The 20451-nt window shown below is 62.4% G+C and overlaps 3 protein-coding genes across 3 annotated transcripts; 2 read left to right on the forward strand and 1 right to left on the reverse strand.

Moving 5' to 3' along the window:
* Positions 1 to 543: 543 nt before the first annotated feature.
* TIMM44 (translocase of inner mitochondrial membrane 44) lies at positions 544 to 14471 on the forward strand. The gene is made up of 13 exons (XM_059388856.1): positions 544 to 638; positions 2728 to 2829; positions 5537 to 5707; positions 6628 to 6708; positions 7440 to 7589; positions 8319 to 8458; positions 8703 to 8788; positions 9514 to 9606; positions 9693 to 9817; positions 11118 to 11168; positions 12827 to 12916; positions 13499 to 13609; positions 13915 to 14471. The coding sequence occupies exons 1-13, from the start codon at positions 594 to 596 to the stop codon at positions 14032 to 14034; spliced, it is 1365 nt and encodes a 454-aa protein (XP_059244839.1). The 5' UTR covers positions 544 to 593; the 3' UTR covers positions 14035 to 14471.
* A 615-nt stretch (positions 14472 to 15086) lies between these two features.
* CTXN1 (cortexin 1) lies at positions 15087 to 16602 on the forward strand. Its single transcript, XM_059387699.1, has 2 exons — positions 15087 to 15234; positions 15612 to 16602. The coding sequence occupies exon 2, from the start codon at positions 15632 to 15634 to the stop codon at positions 15878 to 15880; it is 249 nt and encodes an 82-aa protein (XP_059243682.1). The 5' UTR covers positions 15087 to 15234; positions 15612 to 15631; the 3' UTR covers positions 15881 to 16602.
* Positions 16603 to 17914: 1312 nt separating this feature from the next.
* SNAPC2 (small nuclear RNA activating complex polypeptide 2) lies at positions 17915 to 20434 on the reverse strand. The gene is made up of 5 exons (XM_059388859.1): positions 20216 to 20434; positions 19437 to 19556; positions 19202 to 19270; positions 18640 to 18940; positions 17915 to 18549 (listed from the first exon to the last, which is right to left on the reverse strand). Exons 1-5 carry the CDS (start codon positions 20396 to 20398, stop codon positions 18209 to 18211), a joined length of 1014 nt encoding a protein of 337 aa, XP_059244842.1. The 5' UTR covers positions 20399 to 20434; the 3' UTR covers positions 17915 to 18208.
* Positions 20435 to 20451: the final 17 nt, after the last annotated feature.

Here is a 20451-nt window from a genome sequence, read left to right on the forward strand (position 1 = left end):
TTCTGGACTAAAACCAACAGGCGCTTTCTCAACGTTTTGCACAAAGTGGGCTCCTGGGCTCTCGCTTTGGAGCAACTCACTTGCCCTTCTGTCGGTCCCTCCAGGCCACTGTCAGTGAGACCCAGGGCCAGTCACTACAGGGCCGGCCCGCGGGCCCATCGGTCAGAATCCAACGGAATCGCCCTCGTCCTTCCAGCCGCGGCAACCCCGCGTGATCTGCCGGAGAGCTCACGGCTCGCGACGCAGCACCCCCTCACGACCCGCCCCTTCGCAGTCTTATCCAACCACAGGTCTCCGCTTCAAAAAAGTGCCCGCCCCCCGGGTGACATCCAGTACCAGGCCCCGCCTTCCGAAATCCTGCCCTATCAGAGGCCTAGCTGTCTAGGAATTCCCCCCCTCATTACGCTCCGCCCTATGCCACACCGCTCTCCAAGGCTCCGCCCTCCCCGGGAATGCTGTCTAGTCATAGGCTGTTTCTTCTCCGAAACCCCGCCCCCAGAGCCGGCTTTTCCCAGGCCCACGCCGCGCCACATCGACGCGGCGGGTGACGCCATCGGGCCGCGTCGCAAGAAGGTCACACGGGATCCTGCAACATGGCGGCGGCGGCGCTGTGGGGAGGCTGGTGCCGCTGCCCGCGGGTAAGTGGACGTGCGGGGTTAGGGTGGAGATTGGGGGCGGGTCCAGGGAGCTCCAGGCCTGCGACCTCCAGGGCCTTTTTGTCCTCAGGCCTTTGGCCCCCTCCGCCCTCCCTTGGGCTCGGCGAGAATCTTGGGGTTGGGGCATTGGGTCGGCGGAGGCCGGGCCCGGGATCCCGGAGCGAAGCTCGTGGGCAGGAGCAGAGCGTGCCGGGTCGGAGGCCGCCATGGGCGGAGCCGGGCGGGGGGCGAATCGCCCCTCACTTCCCGATCAGACTCCACGTGCTTCGGGGAGTGAATGGTGGCCTGGGCGCCCAGTGGAGAAACAGCGAGAAGTCAGAACACCGTGACAGTCACGGCTCGCGTTTATATGCCAGGTCCTCTACCAAGAGCATTTCCTGCCTCGCTCCTCCTAACCCTCCGTGTGAAAGTGCGGCTGGTAGTTGTCGCCCTGGCTGAGAGCTTGGGTTCACAGGGGCGGTGGGAGTTGAGGTGTGTATAGCGCGCTCAGAAAACAGTAGTGCTTCATGTTGTTGGGACTGGGTGAGGAAACCGGGGCTCAAAAAGGTTAAGCAACCTGTCCACAATGTCAGCTACTCCAGTAGCTGACACGGCCAGCACCCTGGGTCAGGCTGACCACAGAGCCGGAATGCAGGGAGGAAATGTCTCATAGGGATCCTAGTGTGGGGAGAAAGAAGCTCTCTGATTCAACGCTGGTTTTTTTTGGGGGGGGGGGTGCTGCTTGTCTTAAGAGTCAGGGCTGAGAGATTGAATCTCTACATGTTTGGATTTGGGCACAAAAACTGGTGGGGAACCAACCTCAGGTTTGGGCATACTGTGGGATTTCTTTCCTAAGTTAGACTATTTCAGACTGTTGCTGAAGTCAGTGGCTCCAGGATCAATAATGTAGGCAGAGAAGAAGAACTTACTTAAACTCTTGGGAGTTGCTCTCTCTCTCTTAAAGATTTTACTTTATTATCTGGCAGAGAGAGAGAGAACAAGCATGGGGAGCAGCAGGCAGAGGGATCGGGAAAAAAGCAGGGAGCCTGGTTCAAGGCCTGGTCCTAGGACCCTGGGATCATGACCTGAGCCAAAGACAGATGCTTACCGACAAAGCCATCCAGGCATCTCAGGAGTTACTGTTTTTTTTTTTTTTTTTTAACAATTTTTTTGGTAAGTTTATTTATTTAAGTCATCCCTATCCCCAGCATGGGGCTCGAACTTATCACCCTAAGATCAAGAGTCTCAGTCTGTTCCAACTGACCCAGCCAGGCATCTCAGGAATTACTCTTGAGCTATAGGAGATGGTGACATTTGGGATGTTGCTTAAAGTTCCTGGAGAATGGAGGAGTGACACAGGGAGAGGAAAGGGCCAGAGAGTGGAAATGGAAGCGTGATTCTGCGGGGTCACTGACATCAGCATACCTGGCTTAGCTCTGAGTGCTAGGGTTCAACATTGAACAAGACCTGCACAGGCCCTTCTCTTATGGGGCTTAAGTTCTTCATTTGGTGGGAGCAGAAATGCCTTTTATATGACATTAAGAGTATCTTTGCTCAGGTGGATCCCCTCAGTTGTCCCGCTGGCAGCCCAGCCCTGGACCAGGACATGGTAGGTTTGTCCCAGGGTTGTGCCTGGACCAAGAAGTTCTCCGTGTTTTACCTCTGAAAGCCCAGGTCTCTGCTCTTCCAGGGCTGGTAGAAAGGGGGTAGGCTGTGAGAGAAGACTGCTTACTGCCAGTGTCGAGGCTCTGGGTGCCCATTTCAGGTTCTGGGATCAAATCAGACTGGCATGATTCACCTTCTTCCACTGTAGGTTGGCCTTTCCCAGGCCTCCTCTGGTTTCCCCCAGGTTCAGAGGCAGGAAAGTAGACATGGACTCTGGAGGTGCAGATCCAGTGTCGTCTTTTCCGCAAGATTCCACTGGCTTCTCAGAATTTAGCAAGATTGCCGAGCGACTAGCATGCAGCACAGGCATGCGGTAAAAATTGGCAAATCAGTCTTGGGTGACCCCCCTGCTTTTTAGTGTGGCCTACCTGCTTCCCTGTCAGTCTCTTACCTGTATTGGGTCTTTTCTCTCTTCTCGCCCAATTAGAGATGCCTCGGCAGTGGGGTCCAGTTCCTGTCCAGCCACAGCCTGCTGCCGCTACGCCACCGTACCTCTCAGACGCGCTGGCCCGGGAGAGAGCTGCCCGTGGTGAGTGACTCAGAATGCCGGCAAGCTGAGGGCAGGGGAACGTCTTCTGAAAGATTAGGTCTAGGTGACAGGAAGAGAGGGCCTCAAGTGTTGCTCACACTGCCCGGGGCCGCTGATAGGCTGACATTCCACAGCTAAGCCCTTCGAGGTTTCGGAGCCCAGCCTGCTGGTCCTCTCGGGAGGAGGTCCAGCCTGATGGAGGGGATGACGTGTCGGCTCTGATGGCTGGGAAGGCGTCCCTGGACTCTGCTGAAACCCACCTCCCTGCGACTCTTCCCTTTTCTCTGTGACAGCCCTCCAGGCATTGGAGCAGAGTCACCCACATCGGGAGCTTGGTTTCCTGTTTCTGTTGTTCCTCAAGACCACATTTTCTAGAGCTTTTGCCCTTCCCTTCATACCTCTTCAACCGTGCTTCTTTCTGTGGGTGCCTCACCGCTATTGGGAGGAAAGCCCAGAAGCTGACCTACCTCCCCAGACCCACATGGGGGGTGGGCAGCCCACACCCTACCGTTCCCTCTGGGTTTCCTCTCAGCACTAGACTCTCTCACGTAGACAGTGGTGCAGTCCCAGACAGTCTTGGAACTTGGACTACCCCCCCCACCACCACCACCAGAAAGCCTGGCCAGGCTGGCCCTGCGGCTTGATAGGGGCTCGGGAGTCGGTCACCCTGAAAGTGGGAAGGCGGGCCGTGTCCACGGCGGTGCACTTGCACACTGTGAAAGTGCCCATTGTCCCATGGCACAACTCCCTCGTGTCGCTGTTCAAGCATTCCCTTTTCGGAGCCTACTCTCATGCTTGCGGCAGAGCGGAGATCCGAACCTGGCCTAGTCTGACCTTGAAGCCTGTGTCTTGGGCAGTGGACTGACTCTTGTTCCTGGAGTGGGGCCTTGGCCTTTCTTGTGGCCTCCCTAGGCTCTGGCTTCTGGGTTTGTCGGGTTTTCCTACAAGAGAGACCCCTGAGCTTTGGTTCTTGGTGACAGTGATCCTGTGGGTTGATGAGGGAGGTTTGTGCCAAGCCCTGGGGTGACACGTGAGTCCCAACTTTGGACTTGAGAGTGACCCCCAAAGGAAGCAGTTGTTCCGGCCCCAGAAGCCCAGGGAGCAGGGTCCCATGCCAGCTTCTTTGGGATAAGGGGCCACGGAGTCCTTTGAACTCCAGTCCTAGGACAAGGGCCCCTTTGGCTGTTGACCTTCACCTGGGGTGAGCACATTTGAGTCCCTCTGAGGATTCTCACCTGTGCCTCTTTCTTGTCCAGGGTTTCCTCTGTTGGAGAAGGAGCCTGGTAGTTTGTTTTGTTTTAGAATAGACTTTATTTTATTTTATTTTATTTTTTTGAGATCTTATTTATTTATTTGACAGACAGAGATCACAAGTAGGCAGGGGGGCAGGCAGAGAGAGAGGGGGAAGCAGGCTCCTCACTGAGCAGAGAGCCCGATGTGGGACTCGATCCCAGGACCCTGGGATCATGACCTGAGCCAAAGGCGGAGGCTTAACCCACTGAGCCACCCAGGCGCCCCAGAATAGACTTTATTCTTTTGTGCACTTTTAGATGTACAGAAAAGCTGACAGGAAGTACAGAGAGTTCCCATCAGCTCCCCCTCCCCCTCTCCTCCCACCTGGGCACAGTGTCCCTGTGAGGCGTCTCTCCATGAGGCGCGTTTTGCGTTAGTGGAGCGCGGTAGCTACGGCTGATGAGCCAGTATCGATCTGTAATCATTACCTGACGTCCGTGGTTTACCTCAGGGTTCACTCTGCACATTCCTGGGCTGAGGACAGACGTCTGCTGCGTGTCCACTGTCATCATGTCCCAGAGAGTAGTCTTGGTGCCCAGAAACTCCCGTGGGCTCTGCCCATTCATCTCCCCCGCCAACCCCCACCAACGGGCCCCTGATAACCACTGATCCTTTTACTGTCTGCATGGTTTCACCTTTTCCAGAAGGTCCTAGAGCGGGATCATACCGTTTGGAGTCTCTTCAGATCCGCTTCTCTTACTTGGCGGTATGCAGCCAAGGTTTCCCTGGGTCTTTTTTATTTTTTTAAAGATTTTATTTATTTATTTGACAGGCAGAATCACAAGTAGGTGGAGAGGCAGGCAGAGAGAGAGGAGGAAGCAGGCTCCCTGCTGAGCAGAGAGCCCGACGCGGGGCTCGGTCCCAGGACCCTGGGATTATGACCTGAGCCGAAGGCAGAGGCTTTAACCCACGGAGCCACCCAGGCGTCCCTCCCTGGGTCTTTTTTAAATTGAGATGTCATTGAGATAGGACGTTGTGGCAAGCCACTGCATCTTTTCATGGCTTGCTAATGCATTTCTTTTTATTATTGAATGATATTTTATTGTCCAGACATTTCACAACTTACCACCTGATGCTTTTTTATTTTTTTATATATATGTTTTCTAAAGATTTTATTTATTTATGAGAGAAGGAGAGACAGAGTGTGAATGGGGGTGGAGGCAGAGGGGGAGGGAGAGGCAGACTTCCCACGGAGCGGGGAGCCCAACTTGGGGCTCCATCCCAGGACACAGGAATCATGACCTGAGTCGAAGACAGATGTTTAATTGAATGAGCCCCCCCCAGGCACCCAACCCGATGCTTTTTTGATTTGACTTTTGTCACTCAGGAAAGAGGTAGCTGTTCATTGTGAAACCCGTATCGGCGCAGAGGAGAAAGTACAAACCCTTTGTTTTTTTTTCCCATTTTTTTCTAGTCCAGATCTTATTCTTCTGGAAACAGGAAAGGCTTTCTCTCTGGCTTGTTGGATAATATCAAACAAGAATTAGCCAAAAACAAGGAAATGAAAGAAAGTATAAAGAAGTTCCGAGATGAGGCCCGCAGGTTGGAAGAGTCCGACGCGCTCCAGGAAGCCAGGAGGAAATACGTGAGTCCCTCTGCTGCGCGTGTCCCCCGCTGGGACACTCGCTTCCCGCGCGGTGCCCGTGTGGCAGGGGCAGGCGAGGTCACTGTGCTGGCACTGGGGGGCGAGGGGACAGGAGTCCGCTGCCAGTCCTCCGTTTCCGTGGTGAGATGGAGCGCGGCCTGTGCACACCAACAGCGCCATCTCCATCTCGTGAGCAATGCCGGGTCTCGGAGCCCCCCAGCTGCAGGATCCGAGTGTGCATCCGCCGGGCGCCCCTGGTGACCGCGGGAGCAGTAGGCTTGAGACGCGCTCTCCTGAGAGGCGCTCGTGGCTCTCTGAGTGAAGTGGGTAGAAAGCGGGTCACCGCACTGTGGGTGTCGTCATTGATGAGCAGCTGCGAGACGCCTGCCATGGCGAGCGGGCTGCACCGCCTCTGCCACACAAGGCCTGGGAGGTGGGGCAGCCCCCCACCCCGTCTCAGCAGTGGGCATCCGCTCTGGGTCTCTGGGCTGTTTGTTCTCTCGGCGCCCTCCCGAGCCATGCGCAAGGTCTGCTCTATCTGTGGTGGATCACCCTTCCTCTCCATTAAGGAAGGGAAGGGGGCTGAGGGGTGGTTTGGGAGCAGGGCAGGTGGGACCGTGGCTGTGGGGGATCCGGCCGGGGCTGGCAGCTGCAGGGGTGCCGAGTGAGGCAGGACCATGTCAGTTCATGTCAGATGTGGGGGAGGGGTCGGGGAGGGGACGGCTCTCCCTTGCACCTAGCGAGAGAGTGGAGGGTCTCCACAGGTCCGCCTTCCGGCTGCTGAGCCCGCTGGAGAGGCTGTGGGGCAGTGAGAGGCCCCCGGGGCGGGGGAAGGAGCCTCTGAGAAAACACTTCTTTGGACCCTCCCCTGTAAGAGAACTGTGGCGTCGTAACCAAAAGAAACACCATCCCTACCGTAGAGAACCATCGAATCGGAAACCATGCGGACGAGCGAGGTGATAAAGAAGAAGCTGGGGGAGATCTCGGGCACAGTGAAGGAGGTAATGGTCTCGGGGCCCCCGCGCTCCGTTGGCCTCGCTCCGGGGCCATCTGCTCGGCGCCTCTGGGAGGAGCGCGGAGCGGGAAGCAGCAGGCAGAGCCGGCGCCCGGGACTTGGCAGGGCGGGACTTGGCCCAGGCGATGAGTGGCCGCGGGCGGCGAGAAGGGAAGAAGAGCGTGCCTGGTCGGCCGCTTCCGGAGTTCGGCTGCAGGGCGCCCCCGGGAAGGAGGGTGAAGTCAGACTAGCCCACGTGCCCTGCAGTTTACCGCCTGGGTGAGAAGCTTGCTTGCAGCTGGCAAAGACCGAAGGCGAGAGGAGGATTTTTTTCTTCCTGCCGAACAACTGGGAAGCGCTGCTTGGCCCGCAGGCCGGGATGGAGATGGGAGGGAGATGCTGCGGCCTTCCTTTCCGGGGCTTGTTTTGCTTTTCTCTGTTCTGGGCAGGAGAGAGGGTCAGGCCAGTGTCGTGCTGGACGCAGGCTCCTCCCCTGTGTTCCCCAGGCTGCCACTCCTGCCCGTTCTGGGGGGAGCCCAGCAGACCTGGTGTCTAGCCCGGAGCCCAAGGGCCCAGCACCCTGGACATCGTACACGGGGGACCTGAGTCTCGGGGCCCCGTGGGCCAGATGCTCACCTGTTCCTGCCCTTGGGAGGGCTAGACCGGCCTAAGTCTGGGGGAGCTCGTGCGGGCCCCAAGGGGCGCTGTGCTGACATCCTCCTCCCTCTGTCTCAGTAGAGTCTTGACGAAGTCAGTAAAAGCGACCTTGGCCGAAAAATCAAGGAGAGCGTGGAAGAAGCAGCCAAGACTGCCAAGCAGTCCGCCGAGTCAGTGTCCAAGGGCGGGGAGAAGCTGGGGAAGACCGCCGCCTTCAGAGCCCTCTCGCAGGTGGGTCAGGCCTCGCGGCCGGGGTGCCCTGGCCTCCCTTGGCCTGCTCTGAATCCAGGAGCCAGAGCTCCCAACTCGGAGCGCCGCCCTGGAAGCGGGAGCCCCTGCCCGAGGCACCGGGTCTGTGCTCCACTCGAGGCCGGGCAGCCTTGGGCGAGCGAGATCCTCTGAGCTGCTGACTGTCTTTGCTTATGGCCTTAAACCGGGGACCTGTTGCACTCCGGGTGACTGGAAGTCCTGAATTCGTTCCCCATCACCTGTCGAATCTTCCTTGGCTGGGTCCTCTCTGGCCATGGGGGTCCCAAGATAGAAAGCCCATGTTTCTGCTCTCAAGGGGCCTGGGGGACCTGGCAGGGATGAGCAGTTCCTGAGTGACAAGTGAGGGAGGACTATATAGGGAAGAGGCCACAGGTGGCGGGGTCGGGGGGCAGGCTCTCCAGAGGGGGGCCGCGCATAGCCCCCTGCACGCAGCCAGAGCCCCTGCCTGGGGGTTTGAGACGGAGGCTGAAGAAAAGCAGGTTCCATCTAGAACAGTCCTGCTGTCCATGCAGGGAAGTCAGGCAGGTTACTCAGGGCCACATGACCTCAAAATTGGGGGAGGCCAAGGCCCTGGGTTGCCATCAGGCCCTACACTGGGGTTCCCAGTGCACATGCACAGGCCCGCCGTGGTGGTCCGCAGTGTCGGGAAGGTCCTGGGTGCCCACTGCGTGGTGGGCTGCTTTCCTCCAGGGGGTGGAGTCGGTGAAGAAGGAGCTCGACCAGAGTGTGCTGGGGCAGACTGGGCCCTATCGGAGGCCAGAGCGGCTCAGGAAGAGGAAGGAGTTTGCGGGAGAGAAGTTCAAGGAAGAGAAGGTGTTCGAGCCCAATGAGTAGGTTCGGCGCCCCGGTCCCCCCCACCCCCCGCGCCGTTCGTTCCCCAGCTGCTTTACTGCTCTGGAGTTCCTGCTCCCTAGTGCTTCTGGGGGAGAGGGTGGGGCGGTGGGAAGGGGAGGGAGGAGGCAGGAGGCTGAGAGCTGTCCGGCTCCACCCTCCCCTCCGGGCCGGGCTGGAGGGAGGGCTCAGGTGCTCCCCCGCTCACCGCTCACCGCTCACCGCTGGCCCCGTCTTCCCTAGAGAGGCCCTGGGAGTCGTGCTGCACAAGGACTCCAAGTGGTACCAGCAGTGGAAAGATTTCAGGGACAACAACGTGGTCTTTAATCGTGAGTGTTCACATCTCCAAGGCTCAGCTGACAGCGTGGCCGCAACAGCAGACGCTTCCTGAGTGTCCCCCTGGGCTGGGCACAAGCCAGATCCCCCCACTTTACAGAGGAGGAGACCAGGGTCCGAGGGGACCAGCCGCTCCCACAGGCTCACCCAGCCAGTGAGCAGCAGAGCCCTGGCCGAGCATAGGCCAACAGTGGCCAGCCCCGCTCACGCGGGCAGCCCGGGACATCTTGGGCCGGTGGGCCAGGGACCCTGCCGTGGGGGCCGTCACCCGCCGCTGTCATTGCCAGAGCTGTTGCCAGCAGCAGGGCGGCCAGGCACACCCGTCTCGCTGGGGCCACGGCTGTGGATTCCACCATGAGATACTCCCCGCTAGGGAGAGCGCTGGTGCGGCGCAGCCAGCCAGCTCGCGGGCCCGGCTTGCTCTGCTCTCGTCTGGGGTGGGGGGCCTCCCAGGGGCTGCACACCCTCGTCCCTTGTTCTGTGAGGCTTGCTAGAGGCCTGTTTCCTGTGAAGGGAGAGCGCCAGGCAGCGGGGCGGCCCCTCACTGTTCACATAGCCCCCTCGACCCACTGCTGGGGACACAGGCTCGGAGAGGGCCCCACATTTACCTTTTCTGCTCCGAGAGTGGATCTCACAGGGGCCCCAAAGAGCCCTCGGAAGTCGTGGAATAGAGGCATCATTTTGGAAGGGCCTCTGACCCTGGCCCACGTCCCCACAGGGTTCTTCGAGATGAAGATGAAGTATGATGAAAGCGACAACGCACTTATCCGGGCGTCCCGTGCGCTGACGGACAAGGTCACGGACTTGCTGGGTGAGTGGCTTGCCTGTCCTTGCCACTGGGGCCGGCCTCGGGAGGGCCGTGGGCCCTCGACCCACTCCTGGCTCGGCTGCCTCCAGGGGGCCTGTTCTCCAAGACCGAGATGTCGGAGGTGCTCACGGAGATCCTGCGAGTCGACCCCGCCTTTGACAAGGAGCGGTTCCTGCAGCAGTGTGAGAATGACATCATCCCCAACGTCCTGGAGGTGGGTTGCCCCTCAGTGGGCCCTCCCTGTTCTGCCCTGCTTCGGTCACCCAGGGCTATGCACAGCACACAGGCTGCGGCCTGGTGGGGCACTGTGCCAGGGGCAGACGGCTGTCCCGGCTTCAGAGGTCTGAGTCCCCACGCCTGGCCTTTGTTTGTCACGCGCCTCTGAGAAGGGACCCGGGGCCGCCCATGGGCCCTGCTGGTCCCCACGATGGCAGGTGCTCTCTGTCTTGCCTTGCCTGTGGGGTGCGTCTGCTCCCGGGACTGAGTTCCCCATCACGATGTCCGGCAGCAACTCCTACCTCCGTTGCAAGCTGGCCTGGAGCCTCCTGCCCGGCTCCGTCGTGCTCACTGCTGGAGGCGGTTCCCTCGAAGCTGCCTTGAGCGGCCGCCTGGGGCCTTTCAGGAGTTGGGGACACTATGGCACGGGGGCCAAGCCACAAAGAGGACCCTGAGGGGGCTTCCCTCCGAGGTGTCCTCTCTGTGGGAATCCTGGTCCCATCTCCTAGCCCCTCTTTATGGCTCAGAAGCGAGGAGAGAGCAGTTGGCTCAGGGTCCTGCCACAGTGCACCCTCCCCAAGGCCCGTGCCCGAGGTTGGTGGCCTTTTCTGTGCCATGTCTGTTCCTTTAGCCCCCACGATGTGGCCGGACCCGGGGAAGGTCCTGATGAGACCCCAGAGGGGCCCTGCACTCCCTGATGGGTCCCTATCCCCGCCACCTTCCTCCTCCATCCCAGTGACCTTCCCAGGGTCCCCTCCCCCTCCGATTTCCCAGGTCCCTCAGGCCACTCTGGGCGGGGCCGGGAGGCTGTCGACATGGAGCAATCCCCAAAAGCAGCTGTCCGAACACAGATGAAAGGTTTCTTCCATGGGAGCCTGCCTGTGTTTACCCTCGGGTCCTGGGCTCTGGGTCCTGAGCTCCTTCATCACCTTCTGTGGGTGTGGCCCTGCCTGTCGGTTCCTGCCGAGGCCTCCCCCATGCCATCTGGAGGCCACGCCCGGGTCCCTGCCTCTGGGCCTGTGAGGACCCAGCGGGGCAGAGCTCCAGTGGAGCGAGAAGACAGCTGCTGCCCTCCTTGGCTTAGTTTCCCGGCCGGGGTGAGCCCGCCACGATGCCACCTTCCTCTGCCTCTCGTATGAGGCCTTTGGGACCACCCTGGGCTTCTGGGGGTCAACACACAAGGCCCTTGGTCCCTGGGGGCCCCTTCTCCCCAGCTAGAGTCTTTAGTGGAGGGCCCCCCAGCTGGATCGTCCCTTCTGAGACTCAAGCTAATTTTTTTTGTTGTTGTCCCCTTTTAGGCCATGATTTCTGGAGAGCTCGACATTCTCAAAGATTGGTGCTATGAAGCTGTGAGTACTTCTTTCTTTTTATTTTTTCTAGTTAGGCCTAAAAAGAATCACAGCCTGGAGATCCGCTTGGGCAGGACGGTCAGAGAAGGGCACGACAGGGTCTGGTGTCCTGATTGTGGGGAGACCCCGGGGGCCAGGGCTGGGCGGAGAGGGGCTGTGAATAGCCCTGGGTGTGTGTGACCTTCCTGTCCCTGGGCCAGAGTCCATCATCACGCGCATGTCACAGGCGTCATGAGGAAACAGCACGAACACAGATGCAGCATTTGCAGGACACGAAGCTCTGATGGGACTCATTAGCTGTTCTCACTTCAAGTTCCCGAAACACAGATCAAAACAGACGGTGATAGATTTCCCGCACGGGGAGGAGCCGTGTGTCCTGACAGGGCCTGACTAGGCTGCCTGGAGTCGGGGCTCCGGGTCCCGGGGCTGCACGGCGCCGGGCTGTGGACGGCGGGCCAGCCCTCCTCGGGAGCACACTCTGTCTGCCCCGGGCCTGGCAGCCTCTGTGTCCCCGCAGGGCTCTGGCCAGCCACCTCGGCTCACCCTGCTCACTCCCTGACCTGTGTCTTCATGGGGCTTTTTTTTTTCCCCGAGCTTATTTGTATTAAGCAATCCAGAGCCTTTTTTGGCTGATTCTATTCTGCTTCCAGCTCACAAACAACTTGGAGAAAGCAGAGGAGAAGATGTCAGGTTTTTTTTTTTTTTAAGTACTCCTCTGCATGGTGACTAATCCAGCAGACATTTCTGAGAGTGGGGGTGGCATTTTTTTTTTTTTTTTTAAATACTTTGGGTCCATTAGGATGTGGTTGATTATCTTTGCCAGAAAGCTGCTGGTGCCCCAGGAAATGCACTTGAAATTGCAGGTGCTCTTAGAGAGGGTGTTTTTTAAATGTCATTTTTTTTTAAAGAATCACACCAGAAATGGGAGTGGCAGCATTTTGGTTTTTTTCTTGGTAGATCAGTTATTTCCATAAAAAGTAGGTATGATTGGAATGTCTTCCATCATAGTTGCTGAGTCCAGAGAAGGTTCCAGAGGAAAGCTGCAAGGCTGCCCATGTCCCGGGCCTGGGCGCAGGCTTGGGGAGAGGGCTGTTGGGGGGCGCTGCTGCCCCTGGGGAAGAACGAGCTGCCTGCAGCCAGCAGCTTCTCAGAAGAGCTGGTCAGCGTGGAGCAGGCCTCCCGGGCAGCCCATGTCAGAGTAGCCGCGGATTAGGGCAAATCCTAGAAAACGCGTTTGATTCCAGGCCAAGACTCAGGACTGTGAATATGGGCAAGTCCAGGATCAGTCAGAGAGGCCTCGCCGGACGCCTGGGCCTGTGGTTTCAGATCCTGTAGCGGAAAATTACCAACCCTTCGGGGCTACCACTTGTAGTTCATGGTTTTGATGCAGCGCTGCCTTTGCTGCGAGGGACGGGGCCGTGCTTCGGACCAGCAAATGGGTGGCAGCAGCCGGCTGCTCGGAGCCGGGCTCCTGGCATCTGCCACTCCTGGCATGGCAAACCCAGGCGCCAGGAGCCGTTGCTGGACAGTGCCGGGGCCGAAAGCACGGAGCTCGGCTGGCGAGCCAGGGAGAGTCTCCCAGGCCTGTGCACCCGGACCCGTGGGGCGCCGGCCCTGGGGCGTGCTGGGGACTACAGGTGTGCGGCTTCTCATTGCAGACCTACAGCCAGCTGGCCCACCCCATCCAGCAGGCCAGAGCGCTGGGCCTGCAGTTCCACTCCCGCATCCTGGACATCGACAACGTCGATGTGAGTGTGTCTCCCTGGGGGTGTGCTTGTCACAGGGGTGCCCTGTCCCTGGAGGAGCTGTGGCACGGGCAGGTGCTTGGGTTAAGGGACCTCCAGGGTCCCTTTCAGTGGGAGCCTGTGGTGGGAGAATGCTTAGGCAGGTGGCAGACACACTGGATGCCTCTGCCCTGACCTCGGGGCCCCGGAAGGCAGTGCGTGTCCCTGCACCTTTACTGGGAAGGGTGGGCGCTTTGTCAGGACCGCTCAGGCCCCCACTGTCCCTATGGGGAGCTGAAGACACGCCAGCGCGTGCTTCCCTCTTCCCTGCCTGTGTGCAGAACTGGCCCCTCTGGGAGGCCTTGATGTGTGCACCCAGCCCACGTCTGGGGCGGCCGCATGGGTTCTTAGCAGTTGGGACTTGGGCTCACACTGGGAAGGACCTTGGAATCCCCCACCCAGAAACGGGCGACCCCTCAGTCTCCTTCTGGGGCCTGGGCAACAAGGGGCACAAAGGGAGTGCTGGGGCCGCCTCTGCAAAAGGGAGGAGCAGGGAAGGGGTGTGGCCACTCTCTGAGCACCGGCCCCGCCCCCCTCCCCCAACAGCTGGCCATGGGCAAGATGATGGAGCAGGGGCCTGTGCTGATCATCACCTTCCAGGCCCAGCTGGTGATGGTGATCAAGAACCCCAAAGGCGAGGTGGTCGAGGGCGACCCGGTGAGTGAGGGAGGAATTGGAGCAGGACGGGTGGGTGGCCGCCCTCAGCTCCCTGTGCTCTGGAGCCAGGAGGTTTTATGACTGCAGAAGCAGCAGGGCTGGGCCTTCAGAAGTCGAGGGCCCTAGCTGGGCCTGGTGGAGGTCAGAGGGTGACAGAGCTGTCTGGTTGTGCCACATCCTGAGTTGCAGCCTCTGGAGCCCAGAGCCAGGCTTACCGCCCGCTGCCCCACTCCCTGGTCCCTTCCAGCGGGAGTCCCCTCTCGACAGTCCCTCATCCCCAGCCCTCACCTTCCCCACCTCGACAGGACAAGGTGCTGCGCATGCTGTACGTGTGGGCGCTCTGCCGAGACCAGGACGAGCTCAACCCCTACGCAGCCTGGCGGCTTCTGGACATCTCCGCCTCCAGTACGGAGCAGGTCCTCTGAGCGTGGTGGCCATGACTGGGGGCTCCTGGGCTGGATCAGCACACAGTGGACACCCGGAGGACTGGTGTCTGCCCACAGCAGTTAGACCTTTGGGGACAGGACTGTTGGTTCTCTACCAGGGTGACTGGAAGCAGCTGGATGGGGAAGGGCTGGCAGCCGCAGAGGGCTTCTCTCCACACTGCGGGCCCACACTGCTCCTCTGCCCTGTGGGGCTGCTGGGCGAGGTCACTGCGGTGCACAGGCCAGATGGTGCCAAGGGGCCCCTGCCCAGGGATTCTCTGGAGGCCGGACGGCAGGGCCCAGGCCCCTGCCACTCAGAGTGGCCCACTGGCCACTTCAGCCAGGCCATTTTGGCTTTGTTTTTTAACAGTGCCCTTATTACCCTGTATATATGCCTGATATTTGGACATAATAAAAGACCAAAGTGCAGGAAAGCAGCTTGGGTCGTCTGATGTGTCTGTCACTTGGGGGGGGCGGGGGGAGCTGGGACTGATGATGGGGTGGTGGGAGCTGGCCAGGAGGCCACAAGGAGGTGGGCAAGGTCACTGAAGGAACTGTGGCTCTGGAGGAGCAGTCTTGCCTGGTCAGGACCCTGCTTCCCCTGTGGTGGTGGTGGGGGCCGTGACACAAGAGCTAGGGAGCTTTTCAGTAGGCCCGCTGGGGTTTCAGAGGGTTGGGGTCCCCAGAGCTGGAGAAGCTGGAGTGCCGACAGGAGTGATTTTTGGAGGCACTGGGATCCGCCCCCGCAGGACGTTTGGTCCAGGGGTCCATCGCACAGAATTGCGGGGAAGGTGCGGAAGTCGGGCTGGGCTGCCTGGATGCTTCTGGGGTGGGGTGGGCGGGGTCCTGGGTGCTGAGGCTCCCCGCGGCGGAGGTCTCCCAGGCGCCTCGGGGTGGGAGCTCCGTTCTCGCCGAGTCCGGGGCGGGGTCGCGAGCCCGCGCACCGTTCCCTGCGCAGCCTCCGCCCCCCGCGGGGGCCCCGCCCCCCGTCGCCATGGGAACAGCCGCGGCGGCCCGGCTAGCGCGCGGCTCGCCTGCCTCGGTCTCCGGCGCTCCAGGGGCGGGTGGGGTGGGCTGAGCCCCGGGCGCCGCCGCCGCCACCGCCGCTGCCGCCGGGGAGAGGCCGAGAGCGGAGCCGGCTGGGTCCCGGAAGAGAGCGCAGCCACCGGGCGCACGGTCCCCGTCCCGGTCGAGGCCAGGGTGAGGGGCGCGGCGGGGCGGGGGTGGTGGGGGAGGGGTCCCCGGGACGCCGAGAACAAAGGGAGAGGGGCGGGGGACAGGGCTTCGCCCCGCTGCGCCGCCGGGCTGCGCGTTCGCACCTGTTGTGCGCGGGCCAGCCGGGTCCGGGCTCCCTCTCCCCACTCTCAGCGCCCCCACCTGCGCGCACGGCTGGAGTTGGGTCCCCGCGTGCCTGTGGCGGCTTGCCCGGGAGCCGGGCTTGGGCGTAGCCAGGGGGACAGAGGCGCGGGCGGGGGTTGGGTCCGGGCAAGGTCAGGGGGCGGTGGCGGGAGAGGCGGCGCAGGGGGCGGGAAGGCGCATCCTCATCCTAGCGCCCCCGGCCGGCTCCTCTTCCGCAGGGCGCGCGGCGATGTGAGCCATGAGCGCGACGTGGACGCTGTCCCCCGAGCCGCTGCCGCCGTCGACGGGGCCCCCGGTGGGCGCGGGCCTGGACGCGGAGCAGCGCACAGTGTTCGCCTTCGTGCTCTGCCTGCTCGTGGTCCTGGTGCTGCTGATGGTGCGCTGCGTGCGCATCCTGCTCGACCCCTACAGCCGCATGCCCGCCTCGTCCTGGACCGACCACAAGGAGGCGCTTGAGCGCGGGCAGTTCGACTACGCGCTGGTCTGAGCCGCGCGGGGCCGCTCCCCAAGGGCGGACCCGACGGGGGCGCAGCCTGGCAGGGGATCGCGCTCAGGACCCCGCCCCATCGCCTAGCCCGAGGTGGGAGGGCGTTAGAGGTCCAGCTCCTCCCCCTCAGACCCTTCCCATCTTTCCTCCCGGCCCGGCCGGAGCCCCACTTCGTGCCTTTATCCCGCCCCGTCCTCGCTCCATAAGTCGACAGCTCGGCTGGCCCCCGACTGGGAAGAGGCCCCCCATCCCCACCCCAAGGCGTATAGGAGGTTCTGCTATTGTCCTGTCGCCGAGCATGAGTGTCCCGTCCATTCCTGGATGCGGGGGACCCGCGTGTCCCCTCTCTCTCCCCTGTGGTCTGGCCACCCTCACTCCTCCACCCCCAAACCCCCCTTAGTGTTGAGACGCTTCTGCGGGGCAGTCTGTTCTGCGCCCGCGTCGTGGAGGCTGCCATACCCACGTGCCCCGCGCGGCCTGCCCGGGAGTTCGGGATCCGAGAGCACCGATGGCTGCTGTGTGTCCAGGACGCCCGGCACCTTCGGTGGGAGGAGTGCGGGCAGGTTCTCCCCAGCACAGGTCAGCACCCCCTGGCCCTCCTTTCGCTTCCCGCGCTTCCCTCTGAGCCCTCCTGAGCATCCCCCGGTGGCCTTCCCCAGCCCTTCTGCCCGCTCCCTGCCTCCGAGCGGATGTTGTCAATAAAAGCTATCACTGAGCGCTTACTACCCGGCCAGCCGCGCGTGACCTGTTCCCTCTGCAGGACCCGCAGTGAGCCCTCTTAGCATCGCTGCCCCACGGGCGGGGGACCAAAGTCAGGCAGCCGCAGGGACTAGCCTGCACGGTGCTGAGTGGCAGGATTCCAGCCTGGCTGGAACGTGAAGCCGGGTCTGACTCGCACATGCTCTTCCTGGCTGCCCCACGCTGCCAAAACAGCCAGGTGGCGTTTTGGGGGGACTGGCCTGTGAACTAGCTCTGTTCAGCAACGTGCATCGCTGAGATCCACCCCCCCCTTTCTTTCCCTTGACTTGGGAAGAACCGGGGGAGGCTCCGTGGAAGTGGGGGGCCAGGGAGGCCCGCTGAGCCAAGAAGTGGCAGGCTCTCCTGGCACGGACCACAGCTGCACCCCAAACCTCTCTCAGCCTGGTTCCTCCTGCCCACCTTCCACGTGCGCTTTGGAAGCCAGGGGCCCGGCAGCAAGCGAGTGGGCTGGCTGGGCTCCACACCCGCCGGGAGACGTGGTCTGTGCCCCAGGGAGCCGTGCGCAGCGTGTGGGGAGAAGCAAGCGCTTCTATAAAAGGCAGGCTGTGTGACTGCACGGGCTCTGCGAACGCGATTCACCCGCTCCCAGAGGACTAGTTGGGCTGCGGGGGGCGGTGCTGTGCTGTGGGAGGACACCCGGCTCCCGGCTGTGCGCTCCGCAGCCTCTCCCTGAATCTACACCCTCAGGCAGGCTGGGGAAGGGGGACCCCTTGCAGGGAGACACCGCCGCACTCCCGGGCATTTGGGACCTTTGGCAGGGGCGCAGCAGCAGCATTTCCTCCCCCAGCCCGGCTCCTCCCTCCCTGTCCCCAAGGCCCCTCCACCCCCAGCTCCGCCTCCCTCCCTCCCTCCTAGCACCTCCTCACTTTGCTAAGGCCACCTGGGGGGGGCTGCTCCCCTCTCTCCGAGCTCCTGCACAAGCAGCCGCCACGCCTAACCCTTGACCTCTACCTGGGGCCTGGCTCCCCCTCCTGGCTTCTCTTCACCGGCGTGAGGTGAGGTCACCTGCGCCTGAGAACCTGTCAGGCTCAGAACTCATCCTCCACACAATCAGCAATCACCGAGGGTCCCCTTCACGGCCAGACCAAGGTCACTCCCCGGGGCACAGAACCAGACCTGGCAGTGGCGGCCTCTACTGACGACTGGGCCTTCCTTCCGGCCTGCCCCCCCAGTTCAGCCTTGAGACCTAAGGCTCCCTCGGTCCTGTCTGACTTCTCCCTCTGGCACTTCGGGCCTCCACTCCCATCATTCACTCACAGGAAAAAGGGAGCAAGACAGATTGACAAGAACTTTACTCACAGGATGTAGGATGCAGATGTTGGACAGGACAGGAGCTCCCCGCCTCCCGCTTCCCCCACCTCAGTTCCGTGGCCAAACCCCTGTACAACCGTGCCTCTGTTTAGGAGACCCCTGCCGTGTTGGTCACCTTAGAGGCCAACCCCTGCTGCCCACCATGTCAGGGACCTTCCACCGTGACAGGATCCTCCTGATAACCTGGGGCCAGCCCAGGCAGCACTGAGGGCCGGGGGGGCTCGCAGATGTCTGCTGTGTCCTCCGTCCGCTGGGCCTTCACCTAGCAGGGCCGGCTGCCTGGCCCAGAAGTTCCAGGGGCACCAGGAACGGGTTCAGGGGGCAGACCCCAGCTGCTTGCCAAACAGACCTTGGCTCCCTGGGCCTGGCGTTCTCGGGGGCCTGCAGCTCCGCCTGGCTGGCCTGGCTGGCCTCCTTGTGCCCCTGGGCGCCTGCCCCGGCATCCTCAGCTCCGGGCGCCAGGCCCTCGAATGCTGGGTCGGGTTGGGGGGCTGTCAGGTGCGCGTACATATCCGACAGGTGTTTAACCAGGGCCTCGCAGGGCAGGCGGAGCAGCTCTTGCGGAAGTGCCAGGAGCAGGTCCAGGACCACTGCTGCCTCTGGTGATGGACACAGAGGGCTGGGGTGAGGGCAGGGCAGGTGTGCTACCTGGGGCTCCCTCCCTCACAGCCCCTGTCCGTTAGTCTCACCAGCTGCAGAAAGCTCAGGGCCATGACACCTGCGGGAAACAGACGACAGGTACTTGTAGATCTTCTCGAAGTCCACGGAGAAGTCTGCTTCTGCCGGCGGCGCCGAGGGGTCACACAGGGATGCAGCTGCGGCCTCCGAGGCGGGGCCATTCGTCTTCGGGGCGGGGCCAGGAGTGTCCGGGCTGGGGTCCTCCCGCCCGCCAGGGGCGCTGAGCAGCAGTAGCTTTCCCCGCGCCTGTGTGGACTTGGGGGGCTTGGAGTGCAGGAGGCTGACGGGCTCCGTGGCGGCGATGGTGAGTACCTGGCAGGAAGGGAGATCGGGGAGGGGAAAGGGGGGGAGGTCCTCCTACAGGCCTCCCTCCTGCCCTGCACCCCGCGGAGCCGTCCACCTCCACCTGCTCACCAAATCCCCCCTGTTGGACGTAACACGGAGGGGCTGTCGCAAGCAGGGTCACTGAGGCTCCGTGTGTTCAGTGACTGGCCAGCGTCCCAGGGCGGGCAAGAGGAAGGCCCCCTTAGCCTTGCGCGCACCACCCTCTCCCGGCCTGCGGGATGGCTGTACCTGTGAGAAAGCCACAGTCAGGGCCTCCTCCAGCGGGCCTGTTATCTTCTCTGCCAGATCCATCCATACCTGGAGGGGGCGACAGAAAGGCCCACGGTGGGCCTGGGGACCCACCCTCGGGGGTCTCCAAGCCCTGCCCCTCCTGGGGACCCCCTGAGGTTATTCCCCTCAATACCCACATCATGCCACAGGGGCCGGCCTCGGGGTGGGGGTGGGGGGGCTTGTCCTGCCTCACCTCGATGGGGGCCGGGGTCTGTGTTTCCCGGCGCCTCCGTCCCTGCGGGCCACCGGGCTGCACCATCTGGATGGCCTCCCGGACCACGCGGCCCTTGAGCTGCCGCAGGAAGTCCCGGATCTGGAGAAGAGAGGAGGCGGCCGAATGGGCCTTCTGGGCGCCCAGGGCTGGAGAGAGACGCCAAAGCCTACCGCCTGCTGCGGGACCGGCACTGTTCCCCAGCCTCCCGCTACCCCGGTGTGACCGATCTCGGGGACTCTGCCCCGGGGTTCGGGGCCAGGCCCCAGGTGTGACCAGCCACCCTGCACAGGTGTAAGGCCCAGGACAGCTCCGCTCCCTCCCCGCAGCCACGGCCCACCCTTTGCTAAGTACTACCTCGCTTCACCCACTCGGCCCCGTTTCCTGGCTCTCACTTCAGCCTCACTGCCCCGGGGTCCCGCGGCTCTTTCCGCCCTGACCCGGCCTCCATCCACTTGGTCTAATCGAAGTTCGACCCTCAGCCTCTCGCAGGCGCGGCCTCTACCTCGCCCCGCCCCTCGGCCTCATGCATGCCCCGCCCACGCCCAGCAGCTCCTCCAAGCTCGCCCCGCCCCTCAGCCCCGGCCTCCCCGTCCCGCCCCTCGGCCTCACGTACGCCCCGCCCCCTTCGCTCACACCCCGCCTCCTTTCCAAGTCCCCTCGCCCCCATCCTCGCGCTCGCCCCGCCCCTCCGCCGCCCGGATGCCCCGCCCACGTCCTAGCCCAGTCTCCAGCCCCGCTCCCTTCCCGGGACCGCTCACCTCCGCCTCGCTGCGGCCGGGCAGCTCCCGGGCCAGCTCGGCGGCATCCGGCTCCGGCTGGCCCTGCCGCGCCTGCAGCAGTCGTAGCAGCTGTCGCTTCTCGCGGGCGCTCCAGGCCGCGGGGCCGGTCACCTCGCCCAGGTAGCGCGCCGGGGCCGCTCGCCGCCGCTGTGGAGGCTTCATGCCGGCGAGGGCGGTCTCGCCGCTCCGGCCCGTTTCCCTGGTAGGCGGGGCTA

The sequence above is a fragment of the Mustela nigripes genome, chromosome 2, assembly GCF_022355385.1.
Source record: "Mustela nigripes isolate SB6536 chromosome 2, MUSNIG.SB6536, whole genome shotgun sequence".
Lineage (NCBI taxonomy): Eukaryota > Metazoa > Chordata > Mammalia > Carnivora > Mustelidae > Mustela > Mustela nigripes.